This window comes from Telmatherina bonti (assembly GCF_933228915.1).
Source record: "Telmatherina bonti genome assembly, chromosome: 7".
NCBI classification, from domain to species: Eukaryota; Metazoa; Chordata; class Actinopteri; order Atheriniformes; family Telmatherinidae; genus Telmatherina; species Telmatherina bonti.
The window spans coordinates 37,409,857-37,425,806 of NC_136625.1; the positions used below are offsets into that span (position 1 = coordinate 37,409,857).

Below are 15,950 nucleotides of genomic sequence, written 5' to 3' on the forward strand. Positions count from 1 at the left end.
TGGTTAGAGACTGGTCTGTAGCTGGTTAGAGACAGGTCTGGAACTGGTTAGAAACTTGTCTGTAGCTGGTTAGAGAAAGGTCTGGAACTGGTCAGAGAAAGGTCTGGAACTGGTTAGAGACTGGTCTGTAGCTGGTTAGAGACAGGTCTGTAGCTGGTTAGAGACAGGTCTGGAACTGGTTAGAGACTGGTCTGTAGCTGGTTAGAGACAGGTCTGGAACTGGTTAGAGACTGGTCTGCAGCTGGTTAGAGACAGGTCTGTAACTGGTCAGAGACAGGTCTGGAACTGGTTAGAGACTGGTCTGTAGCTGGTTAGAGACAGGTCTGTAACTGGTTAGAGACAGGTATGTAACTGGTTAGAGACTGGTCCGGACTCTGGTCAGAGAAAGGTCTGGAACTGGTTAGAGACTGGTCTGTAGCTGGTTAGAGAAAGGTCTGGAACTGGTCAGAGACAGGTCTGGAACTGGTTAGAGACTGGTCCGGACTCTGGTCAGAGACAGGTCTGGAACTGGTTAGAGACTGGTCTGTAGCTGGTAAGAGACATATCTGGAACTGGTTAGAGACACGTCCGTAACTGGTTAGAGACAGGTCTGTAGCTGGTTAGAGACGGTCTGTAGCTGATTAGAGACAGGTCTGTAACTGGTTAGAGACAGGTCTGTAACTGGTTAGAGACAGGTATGTAACTGGTTAGAGACAGGTCTGTAGCTGGTTAGAGACGGTCTGGAACTGGTCAGAGACAGGTATGTAACTGGTTAGAGACAGGTCTGTAACTGGTTAGAGACAGGTATGTAACTGGTTAGAGACTGGTCTGTAGCTGGTTAGAGACAGGTCTGGAACTGGTCAGAGACAGGTCTGGAACTGGTTAGAGACTGGTCCGGACTCTGGTCAGAGACAGGTCTGGAACTGGTTAGAGACAGGTCTGTAGCTTATTAGAGACAGGTCTGTAACTGATTAGATACACGTCCGTAACTGGTTAGAAACTTGTCTGTAGCTGGTTAGAGACGATCTGTAGCTGATTAGAGACAGGTATGTAACTGGTTAGAGACAGGTCTGTAACTGGTTAGAGACGGTCTGTTGCTGATTAGGAACAGGTCTGTAACTGGTTAGAGACAGGTATGTAACTGGTTAGAGACAGGTCTGTAACTGGTTAGAGAGAGGTCTGTAGCTGGTTAGAGACAGGTCTGTAGCTGGTTAGAGACAGGTCTGTAGCTGGTTAGAGACAGGTCTGTAGCTGGTTGGAGACAGGTCTGTAGCTGGTTAGACACATGTCTGTAGCTGGTTAGAGACAGGTCTGTAGCTGATTAGGAACAGGTCTGGAACTGGTTAGAGACAAGTCTGGAACTGGTTAGAGAAAGGTCTGTAGCTGGTTAGAGAAAGGTCTGCCACTGGTTAGAGACAGGTCTATAGCTTATTAGGAACAGGTCTGTAACTGGTTAGAGACAGGTCTATAGTTGGTTAGAAACAGGTCTGTCACTGGTTAGAGACAGGTCTGTAGCTGGTTAGAGACAGGTATGTAGCTGGTTAGAGACAGGTCTGTAACTGGTTAGAGACTGGTCTGTGACTGGTTAAAGACAGGTCTGTTGCTGATTAGGAACAGGTCTGTCACTGGTTAGAGACAGGTCTGTAGCTGGTTAGAAACAGGTCTGTCACTGGTTAGAGACAGGTCTGTAGCTGGTTAGAGACAGGTATGTAGCTGGTTAGAGACAGGTCTATAGCTGGTTAGAGAGAGGTCTGTCACTGGTTAGAGACAGGTCTGTAGCTGGTTAGAGAGAGGTTTGTCACTGGTTAGAGACAGGTCTGTAGCTGGTTAGAGACAGGTCTGTAGCTGATTAGGAACAGGTCTGGAACTGGTTAGAGACAAGTCTGGAACTGGTTAGAGAAAGGTCTGTAGCTGGTTAGAGACAGGTCTGTAGCTGGTTAGAGACAGGTCTATAGCTGGTTAGAGACAGGTCTGTGACTGGTTAGAGACAGGTCTGTCACTGGTTAGAGACAGGTCTGTAGCTGGTTAGAAACAGGTCTGTCACTGGTTAGAAACAGGTCTGTCACTGGTTAGCGACAGATCTGTAGCTGGTTAGAGACGGTCTGTAGCTGGTTAGAGAGAGGTTTGTCACTGGTTAGAGACAGGTCTGTAGCTGGTTAGAGACGGGTCTGTAACTGATTAGAGACACGTCCGTAACTGGTTAGAAACATGTCTGTAGCTGGTTAGAGACAGGCCTGTAACTGGTTGGAGACAGGTCTGTAGCTGGTTAGAGACAGGTCTATAGCTGGTTAGAGACAGGTCTGTGACTGGTTAGAGACAGGTCTGTCACTGGTTAGAGACAGGTCTGTAGCTGGTTAGAAACAGGTCTGTCACTGGTTAGAAACAGGTCTGTCACTGGTTAGCGACAGATCTGTAGCTGGTTAGAGACGGTCTGTAGCTGGTTAGAGAGAGGTTTGTCACTGGTTAGAGACAGGTCTGTAGCTGGTTAGAGACAGGTCTGGAACTGGTTAGAGACTAGTCAGTAGCTGGTAAGAGACAGGTCTGTAGCTTATTAGAGACGGGTCTGTAACTGATTAGAGACAGGTATGTAACTGGTTAGAGACAGGTCTGTAACTGGTTAGAGAAAGGTCTGAAGCTGGTTAGAGACAGGTCTGTGAATGGTTAGAGACAAGTCTGGAACTGGTTAGAGAAAGGTCTGAAGCTGGTTAGAGACAGGTCTGTGAATGGTTAGAGACGGGTCTGTTGCTGATTAGGAACAGGTCCGTAACTGGTTAGAGACAGGTCTGGAACTGGTTAGAGACAGGTCTGTAGCTGGTTAGAGACAGGTATGTCACTGGTCAGAGACAGGTCTGTCACTGGTTAGAGACTGGTCTGTAGCTGGTTAGAGACAGGTCTGGAACTGGTTAGAGACAGGTCTGTAGCTGGTTAGAGAGAGGTCTGTCACTGGCTCGAGACTGGTCTGTAGCTGGTTAGAGACAGGTCTGGAACTGGTTAGAGACAGGTCTGTAGCTGGTTAGAGAGAGGTCTGTAGCTGGTTAGAGAGAGGTCTGTCACTGGTTAGAGACACGTCCGTAACTGGTTAGAGACAGGTCTGGAACTGGTTGGAGACAGGTCTGTAGCTGGTTAGAGACAGGTCTGTTACTGTTTAGAGACAGGTCTTTAGCTGATGAGGAACAGGTCTGTAACTGGTTAGAGACATGTCTGGAACTGGTTATGGACAGGTCTGTCACTGGTTAATGACAGGTCTGTCACTGGTTAGAGACAGGTCTATAGCTGGTTAGAGACAGGTCTATAGCTGGTTAGAGACAGGTCTATAGCTGGTTAGAGACAGGTCTATAGCTGGTTAGAGACAGGTCTGTAGCTGGTTAGAGACAGGTCTATAGCTGGTTAGAGACAGGTCTGTAGCTGGTTGGAGACAGGTCTGTAGCTGGTTGGAGACAGGTCTGTAGCTGGTTGGAGACAGGCCTGTAGCTGGTTGGAGACAGGTCTGTAGCTGGTTAGAGACAGGTCTGTCACTGGTTAATGACAGGTCTGTCACTGGTTAGAGACAGGTCTGTAGCTGGTTAGAGACAGGTCTGTAGCCGGTTAGAGACAGGTCTGTCACTGGTTAATGACAGGTCTGTCACTGGTTAGAGACAGGTCTGTAGCTGGTTAGAGACAGGTCTGTAGCTGGTTAGAGACAGGTCTGTCACTGGTTAATGACAGGTCTGTCACTGGTTAGAGACAGGTCTGTAGCTGGTTAGAGACAGGTCTGTAGCTGGTTAGAGACAGGTCTGTAGCTGGTTAGAGACAGGTCTGTCACTGGTTAATGACAGGTCTATAGCTGGTTAGAGACAGGTCTGTAGCTGGTTAGAGACAGGTCTATAGCTGGTTAGAGACAGGTCTATAGCTGGTTAGAGACAGGTCTGTAGCTGGTTAGAGACAGGTCTGTAGCTGGTTAAAGACAAGTCTGTAGCTGGTTAGAGACAGGTCTATAGCTGGTTAGAGACAGGTCTATAGCTGGTTAGAGACAGGTCTGTAGCTGGTTAGAGACAGGTCTGTCACTGGTTAATGACAGGTCTGTAACTGGTTAGAGACAGGTCTGTAGCTGGTTAGAGACAGGTCTGTAGCTGGTTAGAGACAGGTCTGTCACTGGTTAATGACAGGTCTGTCACTGGTTAGAGACAGGTCTGTAGCTGGTTAGAGACAGGTCTGTAGCTGGTTAGAGACAGGTCTATAGCTGGTTAGAGACAGGTCTGTAGCTGGTTAGAGACAGGTCTGTCACTGGTTAATGACAGGTCTATAGCTGGTTAGAGACAGGTCTGTAGCTGGTTAGAGACAGGTCTATAGCTGGTTAGAGACAGGTCTGTAGCTGGTTAGAGACAGGTCTGTCACTGGTTAATGACAGGTCTATAGCTGGTTAGAGACAGGTCTGTAGCTGGTTAGAGACAGGTCTATAGCTGGTTAGAGACAGGTCTATAGCTGGTTAGAGACAGGTCTGTAGCTGGTTAGAGACAGGTCTGTAGCTGGTTAAAGACAAGTCTGTAGCTGGTTGGAGACAGGTCTACAGCCTGTTAGAGACAGGTATTTAACTGGTTAGAGAAAGGTTTGTAGTTGTTTATTACAGGCATCTAGAGTACTTTTCTTTAGGAGTGGCTTAATAGCAGCTATCTTCAGAGACTTGGGAAAATTCTTGATGCCAGTGAGCTGTTGACAATAAGCTGGAAATCCCTTTCTACTGAGGTACAAACTGCTTTTAAGAAGTCGGATAGTCTCATGTTGTTGATTTTTAATGACAAACTTTCTTGTCAGAATCTCAAATCAACAACATTACATTGTGACAGAAAGTCGGAGTTACTTCTAACATTTGGACATAAACTAGTTTTCTTGTTTGACTGTGTGGCATTAATGTTTTGTCTAGTTGATTTAATTTTTCTGCTAAAAAAAATTAGCAAATTCATTGCATTTCTCAGTGGAAAGGAGTTGTGGTCTGAACTGTTCAGGAGGACTTGCTAGTTTTTCTATCATAGCAAACAGAATAGCTGACATTCCTATTAATCATCTGAGATGGTTAACACTCTCCGGCCTCGCACAGCTCATTGCTATAAATTTACAGGCTTTGTTTGAACAGCTCATGTTGGATCTGTAGTTTTATTTTCCTCCATTTACATTCAGCTGTTCTGCATTCTCTTTTTAGGTTTACTAATATACTAGTATTTCACCAATTTCTGTTTGCTTAAGGTGCTCTTGATTTTTATTGGTGCAACAGAATCCATCACATTTAAGATTTTCAGATTGAAATTATCCAGCAGTCCATCAACTGGAAGGAAACATCATGTCTGCATAGAAGCTTAATGTCTGCTGACTGGGTTTACAAGCTTCAGCTTCTACGGGATGGTTTGTAGTAGAAAAACCAGGCGGACCTAAAATGTCCGAGTGTTTTAATGGTGAATCTAATTTTTCTTCATTGTTTTTTGTTTTTAACTTCTGTTGAATAGAAATGAGGCTGAAAAGGTAGGAACAATGTTATCTGCTGAAGCTGTTTCACAGGCTGAATCATTTAGTGCCACAACACTCTGCAGGGACTGGCAGCAGCAGCACTGAGGCAACTCAACCCTTTTCATACATTATACATGCTACATACATTATATATGGCTCCCTGTAAGGCAGGCATCTTCACTGACTGCCCCAGAATAGGGCCTGTATGGAGCTGCACCACAAACAAATGTAGGCCAGGCATTGCTGACAGACTGATTGAACCGGCTGATTTGCTATATGACATAAAACATTCACAGCACAACACTGATCTGATGGAGGAATCCCTGTTCAACACATTGAACGCTGCTGATCTGACATACAAATTAGAACAAGCTTCGAAATGTTCAAGCAGAGCCTTTATAGGAAGTTTGTTTTTTTATATGTTCTCCCCACCTTGATCATTTCCCCCAGACCCAGTTCAGTGAATAGAACCATGCTGCCAGCTAGAGAATAGGAGGAATCTCTGTGTGCACGGGACAAGGCTGGTCATCTTCTGCATTAAGAACAGTCATTGTTCTTAATGAACAATGTCGAGCTACTGCTCGGACTCCAGAACTTCCAGAAATCACCGTCTATGAACACAGTTCACCTTAAAATCAATAACTGCAGGTTAAAGTTCCATCATATGTGAACAGGATCCAGAAACGCCGCTGTTACTGAAATTTTGCCTTAATACGTTAACTGCAAACAGGTTTAATACCAGTTTAAAGAAAATTGAAATACGTGATGATTTCCAGGTGTCATCAGTTCATATGAGACATTTTACCATTACATGGAAAATATTTATTTTGAATTGTCTTGCTGAAATCAGCAAGGTCTTCTTGGAAAGAGACGTCTGGATGGCAGCAGATGTGAAAAACTAAGGTGTTCATTTGGAATTTGATGGTTTCAGATCAACTTTCCAGGCATCTCCTACAGGGGAGAGCTTGCAGATTTCAGCAGGACCATCCTGAACCACATCCTGCATCATCACATGCTGGAACAGGAGAACTGGTCTGCTGCAGTCCACACCTTTCACCAGTACAAAACATCTGGAACACCATGGAAGCAGCTGGAATCCTGCATCAGACCGGAACGGGACGACATTCCTCTCCTAAACCTCCAGCAGCTGCTCTCCTCACCTCCCAGATGTTTCCAGACAGACGTTAGAAGAAGAGGAGATGCTAAACGTCATCCTGGATCTGCTTTTTACAGATGTGCTGCTGCATCAGTGTGAGATTACAATCCTGCCACAATCTGAAACCAAAACGACCAAAAAAGTTTTGAAACCTTTAAAGTCAGCGTTTGGAAATTAAAAACTAAAGTTTTAAAACTTTGAAATGTATTCAGAAAGTCTGAAAGAAGATATGAATCTCTGCAGGCATAACTTTGTAGTAGTGCAACGTGCACATCACAGAGTTTCCGCCTCGCATGTTCAGATTAAAACCACATTAGTTTTCAGATCCCGTTTTTTAAGGTTTGAGACATTTTCTGCAAACTACTAAGGTGGGACAACGATGCCGTTTCTGAAACTCTGAAAATGTCGCGCTACAACCACAGGTTTCAATCTGAACATGTGAGGCTGGAACTCTGTGATGTGCATGTTGCACTTATGAAAATGAACTATTTTAATATAAAATTAAGCTTGCAAAGATTCACACCTTTTTCAGGCTTTTAAAATACTTTTCAAGATTTCAAAACTTTATTTCAGTTTTTAAAATTTCAAACACTGACTTTCAAGGTTTCAAAATTAAGATTATGACAGGATTATAATCCCACACATCAGAGTCCTGCTTTCTATTAAAAGATAAAATGTTTCATCATCTGACATGTTGTTTATTTTCTACTGGGAAGAAAAGACGGATTTGTTCTGCTTGTATTTACATTTTACACCAAAACCTGAATTTCTATTTGTACAGATTTTATTTATGTAATTATTTATTTGTTTGTTTATTTATCCAAAATCAAATGAAATTAAATGAAAAAAAACTTTATCAATAGTGGACATGAATAATTTTAGTCATTTTGTTTATTTCATTCCCAGGCTGGTGTGGAAATGATTTGTCATTTTAAAATCCCAGTAAATATGTAAAAGAAAGTTATGTCTGATCCATAAAACTGCAGAACATGGAGCTTTATGACTCATGGTTTCACTGCAGCTGGTATCAGCAGCTGGTTAATCATCAGTCAGACTGAAACCTGGCTGAGAAAACAATATTCTGAGTCAACATGAAACCCGTCGGCATGCCGGCACTAACACAGACGTACCATCACCATGCTAACATGCAAACCAGTTCATGCATGGAGCATACTGACCCAGTCCTGGACATCCTGCCCCTCTGCCGGCCTGGCTAGAGGCTCATCCCAGTAGATGTTGGACTTTCCATGGCGCCAAATCTTGCTGCGAGTCTTGTAAGCGTAGTAAGCAGAGAAGGACAGGGCCAAGACCACCATCAGTCCCAACGCAAAAGCCACCGCCTGACGAAAAACCAGCAGAAATCACGACAGGAGAATAAAACAGGAGAAATGAAGAGGAAATAAACCCTCCAACCTCCTCAGGGTCCATGTAGCAGTAATGGTGCAGGTACTGATTATACATGGGGAACCCTCCAGGAAATCCAGCCCCCACGCTGCCACTGAGGCTGGGCTTGCCCTGGAAGTTCTGGCACATCATCAGCACGGGGTTATAGAGCATGCTCTGTGAGCTCTGAGACATCGGGTTCACCCCGATCACAAAGATGATATTGATGATGCCCTGAAAAGCAAAACAGGGCAGGTTTAGAAATGATGCTGCCAAGTCTAAAAACATGACTCATAAAGATCCTCCTCCCACACCAGCGTTTGGTTCCTGCCTTCCTCAGGTTGATCAGCAGGTCCATCTCTGTATTTACAGGAGTAATGTTGTTCACATGCTGCCTGTTCGAGCTTACAGCCAGTCGATGGTTTAACATCAATACTAGATCAACTGGCCATGTGTAATCAATCTGATTGATGAACTCCTGCTGAATTAGCTCCTCATCCTCTCAGTTCTGATCAAACAAGACAGTCTGGATGTACCACAGTGAACTGATGATGATCCGCTGCTGCATCCAGGGCCGGATTAAAAAGTGCAGAGGCCCAGAGTGTCCCAGCGGCCCCTTCCCCACCGCAGCAATGGGAAAATTGTGAATGATACACTGTGAAATGTCATCTCTAACATCTCTCAGTCAGTGGTACCAGTAGCAATACACTAGACACTGACTATGGTTTTTCAGTTTGGAAATAATAATTCAGAATTAAAAATTCGGAATTAGTGTATTCTCCTATGAGTTTACATGAAAATAATAATTCCGAATGAAGGTTTACATGAAACGAGTCTTTCCTTATGTCCTCTTCAGAGTGGCGGGTTGGGAAGGGTTCTGATTGGACAGAAGGTACACGTGATGTATGACGTATACCGGAAATAAACAAAGTTGGCTCCCAGCTTCTCGTCTTTTCAGTCGTAACTTGTAAAAACTACATAACAAAAACCAGTTTCACCGCTATTTTTATTATAAATGTGACGTAGCAGCTCAACACCAGCATACTACTTCACTTTCTGCAGCAACTGAGAAGGAGAAGAAAGACAGACCACCGAATACGGGAGGTAAAACAACGCGCGTCATCGGGACAGGACAAGGTAACGAGCATGCTCAGAACGACCGGAGTTAACTTAGAGCAGAATGAAGGTTTACATGACAGAGGAATTAAATAGTTCGGAATTAAAATGCGAATAAACCAGACACTTACATCAGAATTAAGTTTAATTCCAAATAGAAATTTAGGAATTAGGTGTTTACATGGTCATTTTTCATCATTTTAAAGCAGAATTGACTCTTATTCGGAATTAAAACTCCCACGTTTCTTGTCCGTCCGGGCAGAATACGCTTCAGATTTTCCATTACTATATTACAAACACACTCACACACTTCTTAATGTTTCATTCCTCCTCACCTTTCTATGTCTCTCAGTGCTTATCTCTGTCTTTCTTTCTTGTCTTGTCTGTCTTTCTTCAGGCTCTGTTGTAGGGCCAACAGTAGCCTCCTCCAGATCCAGACCCAGCTTAACTTCCACCTCATCCTCTGCTACTTCTTCATCCTCATTTTCCTCTCTTGATTTGACAAAAAACGTGTCTATAGAAGGTAGAAGAAGAGAAAACTTTTGCTGTTCTTAACTTCTTCTGGTGCTTTTTATTTGTCAGTGGCTGTGTCTCAACCATAGACTGTATATAAAAGATGGGCGGAGCCTCCGTGACGTCACCCGTAGGTTTCTGAAGAGCTGAATTGAAGCTCGGTGGGCGGTTCCTACCATCACCATCTTGGCAGGGGCATGCGTGTTGTCTCTCCCGGAAAATACAAATATGGGAAAAGAGGTGGAGCTGAAAGGGGGGCTGTGAGCGTCATGGTGGATGATTGACATTTAGCGAACTCCAAGCTTTCTGTAGCTAAGAGCTAACCGAGCTAACCCGGAGATAACAGGAGCTAACCAGCTAATGGAGGTAAGTGGGCTAAAGCTAAGTCACGTTGTTAACCAGCTAAAAATTGTGGTTGTTCTACGTACTTCTTACATGAGCGGGAGATCGGGTACCTGTCAATCAAAATGACACGCCCCTAAATATGCCGAACTTCGTGATTAAATTACTTTTAAACGGGCGAGTTAGAAAAAACTTCACTCCCCCCACAGTTGTCATGAAGGTAAACCATCCATCCATCCATCCATCTTCTGCCGCTTATCCGGGGTCGGGTCGCGGGGGCAGCAGCCTAAGCAGGGAAGCCCAGACTTCCCTCTCCCCAGCCACATTTGCCAACTCTGCGGGGGGATCCCGAGGCGTTCCCAGGCCAGCCGAGAGATATAATCCCTCCAGCGTGTCCTGGGTCTTCCCCGGGGTCTCCTCCCAGAGGGACGTGCCTGGAACACCTCACCAGGGAGGTCCAGGAGGCATCCTGACAAGATGCCCGAGCCACCTCAACTGGTTCCTCTCGATGCGAAGGAGCAGCGGCTCTACTCTGATCTCCTCCAGGATGACCGAGCTCCTCACCCTATCTCTAAGGGAGAGCCCGGCCACCCTGCGGAGGAAACCCATTTCAGCCGCCTGTATACGAGATCTCCTTCTTTCGGTCACGACCCACAGCTCATGACCATAGGTGAGGGTAGGAACGTAGATCGACTGGTAAATCGAGAGCTTCACCTTCTGGCTCAGCTCCTTCTTCACCACGACAGACCGGCGCAGAGTCCGCATTACTGCAGACGCCGCACCGATCCGTCTGTCGATCTCGCGCTCCATCCTTCCCTCACTCGTGAACAAGACCCCGAGATATTTAAACTCCTCCACTTGGGGCAGGACCTCACTCCCGACCCGGAGAGGGCAATCCACCCTATTCCGGCTGAGGACCATGGTCTCAGATTTGGAGGTGCTGATTCTCATCCCAGCCGCTTCACACTCGTTTGCGAATCGCTCAAGCGAGAGCTGGAGATCACGACCAGATGAAGCCAACAGGACCACGTCATTCGCAAAAAGCAGGGACCCAATCCTGAGGCCACCAAGTCGGATCCCCTCAACCCCTCGGCTGCGCCTAGAAATTCTGTCCATATAAGTTGTGAACAGAATCGGTGATAAAGGGCAGCCTTGGCGGAGTCCAACCCTCACCGGAAACGAATCCGACTTACTACCGGCAATGCGGACCAAGCTCTGACACCTGTCGTACAGGGACCGGACAGCCCGTACAAGGGGGTCCGGTACCCCATACTCCCGGAGTACCCCCCACAGGAGCCCCCGGGGGACACGGTCGAATGCCTTCTCCAGGTCCACAAAGCACATGTAGACTGGTTGGGCAAACTCCCATGCCCCCCCCAGGACCCCAAAGAGGGTATAGAGCTGGTCCACTGTTCCGCGACCAGGACGAAAACCACACTGCTCCTCCTCAATCCGGGATTCGACTATCCGGTGGACCCTCCTCTCCAGGACCCCTGAATAGACCTTACCAGGGAGGCTGAGGAGTGTGATTCCCCTGTAATTGGAACACACCCTCCGGTCCCCCTTCTTAAAAAGAGGGACCACCACCCCAGTCTGCCAATCCAGCGGTACTGCCCCCGATGTCCACGTGATGCTGCAGAGGCGTGTCAGCCAGGACAGCCCCATAGCATCCAGAGCCTTAAGGAACTCCGGGCGGATCTCATCCACCCCCGGGGCCTTGCCGCCAAGGAGCTTTTTGACCACCTCAGCGACTTCAGCCCCAGAGATAGGAGAGTCCACCCCTGAGTCCACCAGCTCTGCTCCCTCATGGGAAGACGTGTTGGTAGGATTGAGGAGGTCTTCGAAGTATTCCCTCCACCGACCCACAACGTCCCGAGTTGAGGTCAGCAGCTCCCCACCTCCACTGTACACAGTGTTGATGGAGCACTGCTTCCCCCTCCTGAGCCGCCGGATGGTGGACCAGAATCTCCTCGAAGCCGTCCGGAAGTCTTTCTCCATGGTCTCGCCGAACTCCTCCCATGCCCGAATTTTGGGATGAAGGTAAACCTGACCTATTAAACCTAAAATAGATTTTTTTTTTTTAATCAGGCTGTAAACATGTTTTTTTCTGCTGTAAACATGTTTATTTCTGCTGTAAACATGTTTGTTTCTGCTGTGATGTTGGTCTTTTTAACATGTGAGTCTACAGGGATTCGCTCTGTACGTCATAGTGGCGTGAAGTGCCGTCCCAAATCCGCACTTTGTTTGGCTCCAGATTAGCTAGAAACAAAGACTACAAGTGATGTATCTATTTGAAAAGAATAAGCAGCAGAGCACGAGGACATTTCTTTTTTAAATGAAAAATAAATGAAAATAAATAAAATCAAAATCAATGCCACCATTTTATGGGATTTTAAAAAATAATTTTGTTTTTTGTGAAAGTATGGGATCACTAATCAGATAAACTTGACATATGTGGTTGCTAGGCAGCAGAGGACTGGAACACTATGGGTAATTCTCGTACACTCGGTAGGCCGTCTCATTTTACTAACGGAAAGTTAATTTCAGAGAATTCAGACGACGTAAAAAAGTTTGTAGCTTACGTGGTAGGGCTGTGACAATATGCTTTTGTCCCGGTTCGATTCGATTCCGATTTTTTTGGGTGCTGATTCGATTTAAATTGCAATTCCCACAATTTTTTGACATTGCTGATTTTTGTAGATTAAAAACAAAAAAAAATTCTAAAAAATTTTTTTTTTTGCTCGTCATTTTTCTTGATTTCAATTAGGATAAAACAACACATTAGCCAGACCATCATTCTGCTACTATAATGGCCAAGAAGTAAAAAGATCAATAAAACCAATAAAATGGTTAATAATGAATTATTTCTATTTATCTGAAAAAACTTGATTTTTTTAACCAAACAAAATTCGATTTTAAAATTGTGAAGCAAAATTCCTGATATTTGATCTTCCCACCCCTACTACGTAGTCTGCAGAGGGTGCAGACCCTGAATTGAGACCCAGCTGCTGAGCAGAGAAAGTTCAGGAAGTGAAGCTGCAGCAGATCCTGATGTATGTGGACAAGAGTTTCTGGGCGTTTTTACGTCACACTAACTTTTATTCTGGACATTTCTGGAGCCGTCATTGACCAGCAGGACCAGGTGCTGCATCGCCTTACATCTGAGTTTCGCTTTCCAGCACTGGGTCACCATAGAAACTGGATATCAGGCTGGTTTGAGCTCACACCACGGCTGGCACATCTAAGAAATGCCAGAAGACATGATTGGTGGAAGAAAACAGAGCGAGAGAGACACAGCAACACATGCTGGACTGCCTTCCAGAGCCGGGTTCAGGTTCAGGTTCTGGTTCTGGTTCTGGTTCTTCTGGCGGTCTTTTCTCCCCGTTAAAAGGGAATGTTTTTTTGTTTCCACTGGGGCCTTGTGCATCACTGAATTAATCATGATTCGATGCAGGACCAGTATGGATTCAGAGTACACAACAGGTAGACGTAACTGTCCAGAACCAGGCCCACAGGCAGGGCCGGATTAAAACTGCACAGGCCCCTGGGCCCTGAGTGTTCCAGGGGCCCCTTCCCCACCGCAACATTGTGAAAATTATGAATGATACAGAGTGAAAAAACATTTCTAACATCTCTCAGCCAGTGGTACCAGTAGCAACACACTGGACACTGTGGTGTAACTATCTGGTCTTTATGTACATTTAGTTTCATGTCCAAACTGCTGGTGTTTTACCTACGTGCGCCCCAGGTGGGCGTGGGCGTGGCCCCTGCAGCCCATTGGATAATCCGGCCACAGATATGTGGCTGGCTGGAATCAAAGTGCCCTGAGAGGACCTGGTTCCGTACTGGTACCAAACATCAATCACCAGTGATGGTTAAGTTCTGACAGAACGACTCACCTGCAGCACAGCCAGGATGATGTCACAGATGAACACGATGAGGTAAAACCTGCATCCCCGCATGATCCGAGACCGCGAGAAACTTCCCACCAGGAACCCCAGAGAAACCAGGAAGTTGATGGAAGCCATAGAAATCATGGCCGCCTTGGCGGACTGCGGCGTCATGTAGGAGCTGCTATAGCCGTAGCTGCCGCCGTAATACCCAGAGCCCACCCCTCCAACAGAGCCGGCATCACCGTACCCGAACCCATTCATGTCCCACACCAAGGTGGAAGCCACGCAGGCAAAGATGATGAAGCACATGAGCACCGTGGCTCCTTCAAAGGTTTTCACGAAACCAGGAGGAGAGAACCAGTGGTAGAAGAGCTGAGGCTTCCCCTCCATGTAGTAGGGGTCCAGATGGTGGGGGGCGGCGGCATACTGGCTCTGGGGGGAGTGCACGCTCCTGGGAGGGTAGAAGCTTTGGGTGGTGGTGCTGTAAGGTGGACTGTACACAGGTGGGCTGTCATAGTATCTGGGTTCATACATGGTGTGATGGATAAAATCCCAGTTTCACCTGGAAGAAAGATAAAAATATTCTGTTGTTAATCTACAGGTTAGACGTCTTCATCACCCCACCTGCTCCCTGTTAACCTGCCGGCCGCATGCTGACAGGGACCTGCTGAAACTGGGCATCAGACTGAGGAGGAACTGGGATTTCAGGCTGCTGGTCTGAGTGTTTACTGGGATTTTCCCACACTAACATCTCCAGTGTTTCCAGAGAAGGTCTGAAGGAGAGAAGAGATCCAGCAGCAGCAGTTGTCTGGACCAGGATGCAGCAGAAGATGGAGAAACTGGTCTGATGAGTCTCCAGTTCAGCTCCACATCCACATGGTAGGATCAGAACCTGCTGGAAACATCATGACAACATGGATCCATCCTGCCGTCAGGATCACCGCTTCAGGCTGCTGCTGCTGCTGGAATGGTGTGGTGGTGGGGGGGTTCTGGTCCCAGTTCAGACCCCTTATTCCCAGCATGGCCCGGTTTAACCAGCACAGCCTACCTGAGTGTTGCTGCTGACCATGTCCATCCCAGACCTGCAGCCGCTGTGTGATGCTTCATGTCAGCTGGAGCAGAACCTCCACCTTGTTCAGTCCATGGAGGTCCGACCCGGTACCAGAAGGTCCAGATGAAGAGGAAGACCCGGTACCAGAAGGTCCGGATGAAGAGGACGACCCGGTACCAGAAGGTCCTGATGAAGAGGACGACCCGGTACCAGAAGGTCCTGATGAAGAGGACGACCCGGTACCAGAAGGTCCTGATGAAGAGGACGACCCGGTACCAGAAGGTCTGGATGAAGAGGACGGCCCGGTACCAGAAGGTCCAGATGAAGAGGACGACCCGGTACCAGAAGGTCCTGATGAAGAGGAAGACCCGGTACCAGAAGGTCCAGATGAAGAGGACGACCCGGTACCAGAAGGTCCGGATGAAGAGGACCACCCGGTACCAGAAGGTCCTGATGAAGAGGACCACCCGGTACCAGAAGGTCCTGATGAAGAGGACGACCCGGTACCAGAAGGTCCAGATGAAGAGGACGACCCGGTACCAGAAGGTCCAGATGAAGAGGAACCCAGAACCGGAACCCTCTGTAATGACTCTTCTCTCTGACAGAACTGGACCCAGCAGACTTTAATAATTCAGACCCTGCAGCCACGAGGGGACAAACCCCCCCTCCCCCCACCACCACCGCTCTAGCTGAGGTGTTGAAACCAGTCAGGAGGGTTTGGTGGTTCCGGACCTCCACCTGTCCAGGTGTTTCCTCCCAGTGCCACTACCTGGTTCCCGGACCATTAAACCCACAGCTGAAAGGGAAAAACCGCGCCGGAACCAGAACTTACCAGAACTCCTCTCTGCTCCGCACCTGTCCACCTCGACGTCCGCAAACGGCGTCACTACCGCCTCCCGTGTGACGTCACGAGGCGTACGTTAATAAACTTTAGTTTATGATGGTCGCGTTCATAAAATCCTCCCTCACGCGCTCCAGAAGTTAGCAGGGAAACTTTCCAAGTCCTCCGCGAGCTGCGTCGTCACGCACGCGCTCTCAG

The 15,950-nt window shown here is 47.0% G+C and overlaps 1 protein-coding gene across 1 annotated transcript in view; it reads right to left on the reverse strand.

Annotated features, from left to right (window-relative positions):
* The window catches only part of LOC306758580 (occludin-like), a gene marked incomplete at both ends in the record, with an annotated part of 37,340 nt that extends 22,946 nt beyond the window's left edge, over window positions 1-14,394 (reverse strand). The window contains 3 exons of the mRNA XM_079243907.1: window positions 7,792-7,953; window positions 8,027-8,230; window positions 13,867-14,394. Of these exons, the coding sequence (XP_079100033.1) occupies window positions 7,792-7,953; window positions 8,027-8,230; window positions 13,867-14,394 (894 nt within the window). The remainder of the gene's footprint in view (window positions 1-7,791; window positions 7,954-8,026; window positions 8,231-13,866) is intronic.
* Between the last annotated feature and the right edge of the window lie 1,556 nt (window positions 14,395-15,950).